Genomic DNA, 8193 nt, shown 5'->3' on the forward strand with positions numbered 1-8193 from the left:
GGCTTGTGGCAGCAAATCACAGTGCACTCTAACCAATATTTTATCACAAGCATTTAATTCTGCATTATGTACTGGGAAAATCACTGTTTTCATATTGGTGCATACCGGACAATACCTATACAACACATGTATGTCTGAGATATATCTATAACAATATCGGACGGGCTCTGCCTACAGTACTGACTCATTTAGATGAATACTAATACAGAGAAAACAGGATGACATGAGTCATTTGTCTTACTGAATGATAGTTGTTATAGGTCTAGCTCTACTTTTTTCAGAAGCCAATGCTTTGCAGTTTCCAAGTATTTAATTAAGATCACAATTTAATCTTTGTGTGTGTGTGTGTGTGTGTGTGTGTGTGTATTAAATGTAAGATAATACAGACTTGTAGGTAATCAAACGGTAAACAATGTTATGTTATGAGCACCACAGCAACGGTTGTTCTTTCAACCATTGCGTGAAAATCGGAGATCAGTTGTGGCAGTCACCTAATGCTAACTACAAAAGCTCCTTGTGTAGTTAAGCCTTTTGAATGGCTGGATTTGGAAATGCAAGCTTCTTTTGCTGCACACTCAGGCAGACAACCTGTGAGCTGGCAACGTCTTTGCTAGCAAGAGTCTCTTGGATCACTAAGAAACAGCCCTTCAAACAAGAGCCAGGTATTTAAGAGCCACACACAGAGCTGTGAAGGTGACAATGATAAGGGGATAGGAGAATAATTTATCTTCATTCGCCACCTTTTTCTTGCACCTAAGATATTAACATATACTATAATTGGTCACAGAGACACCTCTGGTTCACTTTAGGTTCCCTTCCCTGTCTGAAAAATCCTTAAAAAAAGAAGTCTTATTTTAGCCTGTCCTCCAATCTCTGAGTAATTGCCTCAATCTATAATCTCTTGAGTTATAAAGTTTTGACAGTAAGAAATACTGTGGAAATCAAGGAAGCCATATGTCTGTAACAGACCAAATTAACCTTCCAAATGGCTTGACACTGTTATACAAAGTTAATGTCATGACATGTGAGTATGATTTTCAGGATTAGTTTTTCAAACAAAGCGACATTACCAAGAACAACTTGCCCTCTCAGAAGTGCTTTTTGGATTCTATTTAAAATCCTTTAAAAACTAGAGATAGAAATCTTTTTTCTGTACTGACAAACTGTTGTGCACAGTTTTAGGAAGTTTTCAGATTGTTCCAAGCCCAATGACCAGCGATGCAGTGTGTGCAGTGAGGCATCACAACTTTCCATTCTCACAAAAGGTCATTTCAGTATGTGCACTTTTACCTAACCAGGTCCAGCTGGAACAATTCCTAATGAGGTCATCTTTAATTCAAAGCTCAGATCACTGCCAGAAGAATGCCAAACTCAGATTGCTGTGTGTTCAGTAATGCTTTGAATATCATCAGCAGCTAGAGATGTCCTGAGAAAAACACTGCAGTGGGCGTGTTATATTAAGAGTTGGCAAGACATTGGGGAGTAAGTTGCTCAACCATGTCCCAACTGCAGATAAGGATTAAAAAAACCAAACTGGTTTAAAAGTGCATCACTGTGTACATTTACATACAGGCATCTAAACTGTTTAGTAAATTGGTATTAAGAGTAATAAACGTGGTAATAACATGTACAATCACTGCACATTATTATATTAATATTGTAGGAATTCGAGTAATGAATTTCACGGCTTTTAACATACTGTATACTGCGGTGCCACAAGGACACAAAGGCAGCTTTGGCACTGTGCGAGGATGTTACTGGTGCCAGGCTATGGATAAACAAGCATTTCATATCCAAATTAGGCTTATAAACGAGATGCAACGTGCTTATGCATATTTTTATGGCCTAAAGCATTTTATGTATCTGCATAATCCATCCCCAGCAGTTACAGTTGACCTGGCATTGTAACATCCAGCCGTTTGTCAGATCTGTGACCAAGCAGATGTTAACAAGCATCTTTTATGTACTCTCCAAATGCTTTTATTGGTGCATTATCTGTAGCTACTCTATTTTACTATAGTTGTTTTATGATTGTTAACCAAGCTAGCCATTATACTGGCTGTCTGCGGCTAATGTGTCGCTAATACAACATTCTATGTAGATTAACTGTTAATTGCTGTAATTTACTCTTTTAATGTAGATTTTTCACTGGTGATACTTGAATGACACCTTTTGGGAATCCCAAGTCTTGTTACTATGCTATAATTTTTCAACACCTTCGGTTTAACTGCTGTTTATGATATTTCATCTTTTATTCTGATTTGTAATCACTGTTGTCACATTTGTTGTCGGGTTTTCATAGTTTCACAGTTGGTTCCAGTGTATACTTTAAAGGAAATCCCCTGTCTTCAACCTTTTATTAGAAACGTTTTTAGCTCGCTGCATAGCTGTTTGTTGGGGAAAACAAAACAATGTAGGAAAAAAAACATTTTTGTCATTTATTTTGAAAATGTAAACATTTAGCAGTAGCTCATTAGTGGTGTTCAATTCTTACTGTAACAGTTAATGCACTAAATAATGGCATATTGACAATAATATAACAAACAAGTGGTGCACTGCCAAAACTTTCTAGATAAAACCCACGCTTTAGGATTTCTGGTCTGGTGATTAGTAGACGTAAATAGGCAATTATGACAGTAACTGTTTGGGTCACAGGGTGTACCAAACTGAGGCAGTCGCATACTAAACTGAACGTCCTGTACCAAACGACTTGGAACGAACACATGTACCGTTACGAACCTACTGTACACCCACATTACACACATAGTGAGGGCAGAAGACCATGTTTACAGACTGATCCAAAGAAGGAGGACATTGTGTTCAGTTTTAGTTTCTTTCCTGAAGATTGCTAGTTAAACACCCAACTGAAAACCACTTGCCTTCCAAGCGTGTAGGAGAAATTACTGTGGCGACAAACCTTGTGAAAAAGCTAAAGGCCCTATCTAGAGCCAGTGTACAGTTTGTCTTTTCTGGGCTATTGGTACACCAGGTAATGAAAACACAACAAAAAATAAGTCAACACAGAGAAAATATAGGAGATGCAACTGCATCGTAGTAGCAGCAGGATGACTCTTGTGTGAACACACACCCCTCCTCCCACCCCCACTTCTTAATCATTAATTTATCCAGGCGTTCTTCACAACAGCCTATTTTTAGAAGCCTTCACCTTACATCTCTACGCTCTGCGCTCATTTTTAAATGGCCGAAGAACAAGGCTGAGACGTCTGCTCTGTCTCACCACTGTGCCGTTCGTCTTTCAGAGGTGTGATAGAGAAAGGCCTGGTGCATTGTCGGGCTTTCAAAGACGACGGGGGTTGATGGTGGTGGTGTGATATTTTGAGTCTATCTTTTCTCTCACTATGCAGTTTTTCCCATTTCTTCCTTCTGTTTAACTCATTGTTTTCTTCACTTTCTATGGCCGCCTTCATACTTTTCTTTTATTCTTTGCTTCATTTCCTTCTTTAAACCACAATCTGTTCTAGTACACTACTCGCACTGTGATGAGCTAATTGCTGTCAGTAGTTCAGAGAGTGATGGGTCCCCAGTTCTGTGATCCATAAATAGACTTTTCAAAACCTTACAGAGAGACACAAGAGCTCCATGGAGAAACGTAGAGATTTGCATTCATTAGAACTCTGCTTTTGATTTCTGTTCTGTTTTTCAGGGGAGGATGTTATGGAAAATAGGAAAGCACAGTGAAGCTGGTTTATCTTGTGTTTATGCACACACCATATGTCTCATACTAGCAACTATCCTACACATTATAACACAAAGCCACACATTGGAGTAACCATAAAGGATGGGAGTTAATCACGATAATAGTGTGCAGCATGATGCCCTGCAGCTCCCAAATTTGAAATGCTCAGGCAACTGCAATGATGTTTTTGTTGTATTACTACTTATATCCACTGATAATACGGTAAATAACTGGATTTTATTGAGTGCTTCCTCGTAACTAACTTGCCTAGAGATGTTAAAGACCACAGGTTATTGTTCTATGTTGTTATGTCCCTCTAACAGGAATTATTGGCTCTGTATGCTGCACCACACTCATACTAGTTTATCCAATCAGAATGAGCCCACCAGAGCCCTCACATACTTGCATACTGCAGTGCACAGTTACAGAGGACAAAACATTTGTGAAATAGAACTGTCCTTGGTCCTGAATGTGAAATCATCAGAGCACATACACTGCTGTACATGGCCGTACATGGTCAAATAAAGCATGTGGATACCTGAATATTCAAACTTTTTTTTGTGATTGTTGAACGGTTCACTCCAAAACCAACAGCCCCTACATCAAGAATGCTTTCCTTAAGAGTTTTGGAACCAGTTGCAGGGATTTGCTCCCATTAACACAAGAGAATGCAGTCGGCATTGCAGTTCATCCAAAAAGTGTTGGATGAGGTTGAGGTCTTGGCTCTGTGCAAGTCCACAAAATTCAACCTCACCTTGTGTATGCAGACATTGTCATTTGAAACAAGAAATGGCCTTTCCCAAACTGTTGCTACACAGCGTGTGCTTCCAACACTTGTTTAAAATATCTCATTACCATTTCCCTTAATTGTAATTAAATGAAAACTTAAACAACCCCCGGACCAAAAGTGCACATATCGTCAGCTTTCTTCAGCTAATGATAAACTGTTAAAGTGCCCAGAGCAGTAGGAGAGCTTCAGAAACTACATTGCATCTTTTTACATTTTGACACCAGTCATAAAACACTTTTATTTCTTCGACTGTGCTTAAACTTTATAGTTTAGGACAAATGGGATAATGTAGATGCAGAAACTGCTGAATAATGGATACACCATATAAAACCACACGATAAAACTTTATACGTTCAACAATTATTTATTGTTTTCATCAAAGCAGGTCTGTGGATTATATAGATTTTAATGCGAGTTAAATTCTGAAGCACTGGCTCATGTCCATATGAAAGCCCAAGGACCCTGTAAAATGACTTAAATACATTTTCTTCCTTTATCTTCAGATGAGTCTTGTTTCTTTAATCTGTGTAAAAGCTCAGGGAGGTATATTAAGTTATTGATTATCAGTCATGTGTTCCCTAGTTTGTGCCTTAAAAGAAATTGTTCCTTTTCCCCTGGAACTGGAGCAAAGGCCGGCCTTCACCACAGAGAAGATTAACAAAGTCAGACAAGTTAAAAATCTAATAGAGAGGAACATCCATTACTGAATGGGCCACCAGTCGAGCCAAGAAAAGGCCATTAAGGAAAGCTTGGACTCAGCTCCCTGTAGAAAACATTCACAAGAGGCACTCACTAATGAGTCAACAGAGAAGACTCTTTTCATCACTCAAACTAATTGGCATCTGTGAATCTGTAGCTTAAAGAAGAAAAAGAGGAACCTGCTCAATGCTATTGATTGAATTTTCTGCGAAAGAGTGCGATGGGCTTTCAAAGCTCAAAGGTGCAATAGACATGATGAGGATGCTACCATCTCACACATGAACATATGAAAACATACATAACGGGTTTCGTAGGAAACGTCGCTACAAGGAGAAACATGTTGATGTCACAAAAAGGCACAATTAAAATAAAAATCTGTATAAACTTTTTGAATTTTGAGGCAGGAGTCAACCAGTCGCTAACGTAGATGGCTAATGAGCTCTGTGCAAAATGACGAGGTACTCTTCAGTCTCAGGGACCTATTACATCCTTGCCCTCATTCTCCAGGCCTTTGTCTTGATCTACGAGTCCAAAGCAGTTATTTTTATCCATATATTGGATCCCATCTCACCGAAGTCCCCGTAATTGTTTGCCATTATCATTCCCCTTTATTGTAACCAAAAGCAGTGGATGGCGAGCGTGCGGGAAATGGAGGCAGGCAGAGTCAAAGATAAACACAGTGTTTGCCGTGCATCACTGACTGCATCAAATGCGAAGGTGCAGGCCGCTCAATAAAACTAATCAAACGTGAATTTTAAGGGCTATTGACCTGGTGGATTCGCAGGGGATGGCAAATTTGTGATCTAAGGAAAAGACGGGAAAAAGCTGAAGATGGAAGATCAGAACCCAACCTGGCAGGGCAAGGACAGTCAGAGGGTAGAGCTAACTGTTGAACAGTATGACTGTTCGTGCTTTCAAATTTCACCCATTGTTATGTCACAGTTATCTATCCATCTATCTATCTGTTAATTTTGTTGTTCTCTTACTATGTTTATTGTTATACATCAAAATACCAAGTCAAATTTGTATTTGGAAATCTTGGCAATAATTCTGACTTGTTTTCAATGTCATAGCAAAAAGTATTTGGTTATACAACAAGCACATTTAAAGTTAAAAAAAAATAACATTCTTAGTTATTGCTTATTAAGAGTTTAATAGAAAAACCTAACTAATTTGCTAAGGACTTTGTGGGTGTGGATTAATCTGAAACATTAACAAACAATCCCTCAACAATTGTCACATCTTGATCAGATGTTGCTAACTTCTGATTGGTGCATCAAAGTATGTAAGATCACCTTTCTCAGCCTGAGCCCAGCCCACTTCAAACCACTAAGAGCACGCAAAAGCACATACATAAATCTTGTTAAGCTTGTGAAATAACAACCAAATTGTTCTGACTTGGTAAATGTGTTCTTGTGTACTCTCACTTCCCTAGTCAGGTATATTTTGCAGTTTTTAGTTAAATTATCTGCATTTGTCTGGAACAAAAAAAGTTGTAGTTGTAATTGTTGTTGTTTGTCTTGTTTATTGTCTTCCAGTTGCAGCGGTTGAAGCGCTCCCTGTCCTTCAAATCAGTCATGCGCAGCAAGAGTGTGGACAACTTTTTCCAGCGCAGTAACGGCGAATCCCGCCCTCCCTCAGCCCTCATCACCACACCCCCTCCCCCGCCATCGCCTCCCCTTCTCTGAATCCAATGGCCTACGAGCGCTCTCCCTCCCATTCCCGTCCCTGTCAGTCCAAAACCCCTTTCAATTGTCATGCACCACTCGCCTTCTGTCAGCCCTCGCTGTCCCCGTGACTTCCAAAACCCAGCTAATCTCAGGCCCAGCGGTGCAGCCGGTCAAGACCCAACTGTTCCAAGAGCACGTCTTTCCCCGTAGGACTACCCAGCTGCACAAGTGGCCAAAACCACATGATCCAGGGTAGGTCAGTTTTGCCCCAGTTGACTTCCTAAAACCCTGCCCCAATTCCCATGGTGTAAGTATGCCGCCATGTTGGAGTGTGTGATCAGAATCAAGTTCACCATCATTATGGTTTTCTGGTTTTTTGTTTACTTTCAATCAACTCCATGGAGGAAATAAATGTGTTTCCGAGAGGGTGAACGTCCCCCCCACCTGTGCAGAAATAGGCAAATGTCCGTGGATACTGGCTGAATGCTCAATGTTCTTGTAACCCTGGCCTCAGTTAAGGAGGCTCCGCAGTTGTGAAATGTAATTCTGTAAACGAGGATTGATGATCAGCTTATTAAAGAGTCAATCCCCCAAATTCACAAACAATATTTCTCATTTACTGACTGTTTGTTTAATGGCAGATATTTTAGTGTTTATTAGCCCTTTTTTTTATCACTGAGAATTCTGACAATTCCCAAAATCTCACTGTGGCTGTTTTGCAATTCTTCAGCAAGGAAAATTTGTACAAATGAAAATTTATTGAGCGCAAGCTCTGTGTCCAAATCTTGTTTTACATGCCTCCTCCTGAGACCGTGTAATTGCCTTTTCTTTCAATTGGTAATTCCTGCCGTTTTCTCAGGCTGCCAAGCTTTCACAATAAGCCCCAAGTCAGGTGGACAGGTTCAGCTGTCCTTACCCAGAATTACTCTCCCTACGTTTAAAAATGGATGGCCAGCAACTAGCCTTGGCAGCCAAAATAAGCCTGAACTAAGGTTATTAATAAGTTATAAACAGAAAAATTAATCCGTCAAACGTCGCAGCCTTGGAAATATCCAAATCAACAGTTTTATTAATGTCTCTAGTCCAGCCTTGCTCCTGTTATGATATAACTGTCTTTTTACCCAACCTTTTGACCCCCAGAAAGACTTGGTTTTCTGTCCTCCTGGCCTTCTTGTTGGATCAAGGAATTCCAGGATTGTGATGGTTGTGTCACATTTTGTTAACCTCCTGAAGTGGCTGGTAAACACTATCCTTAAGAGCAACGTGATTCAGTTGTCACCAATCAGACCTCTATGCCTTTAGACAAGACTTTTTATTTAAATAGTTACCGGTCCGAA

The 8193-nt window shown here is 39.8% G+C and overlaps 1 protein-coding gene across 1 annotated transcript in view; it reads left to right on the forward strand.

Moving 5' to 3' along the window:
- LOC118333737 (SH3 and cysteine-rich domain-containing protein 2-like) overlaps window positions 1-8193 on the forward strand; it is a 28301-nt gene that overhangs the window by 5581 nt on the left and 14527 nt on the right. The window contains exon 2 of the mRNA XM_035669519.1: window positions 6725-6857. Coding sequence (XP_035525412.1) covers window positions 6725-6857 — 133 coding nt within the window. The remainder of the gene's footprint in view (window positions 1-6724; window positions 6858-8193) is intronic.

Source organism: Morone saxatilis, unplaced genomic scaffold, assembly GCF_004916995.1.
Source record: "Morone saxatilis isolate NCDOM2014 unplaced genomic scaffold, NCSU_SB_2.0 Contig1, whole genome shotgun sequence".
NCBI classification, from domain to species: domain Eukaryota; kingdom Metazoa; phylum Chordata; class Actinopteri; family Moronidae; genus Morone; species Morone saxatilis.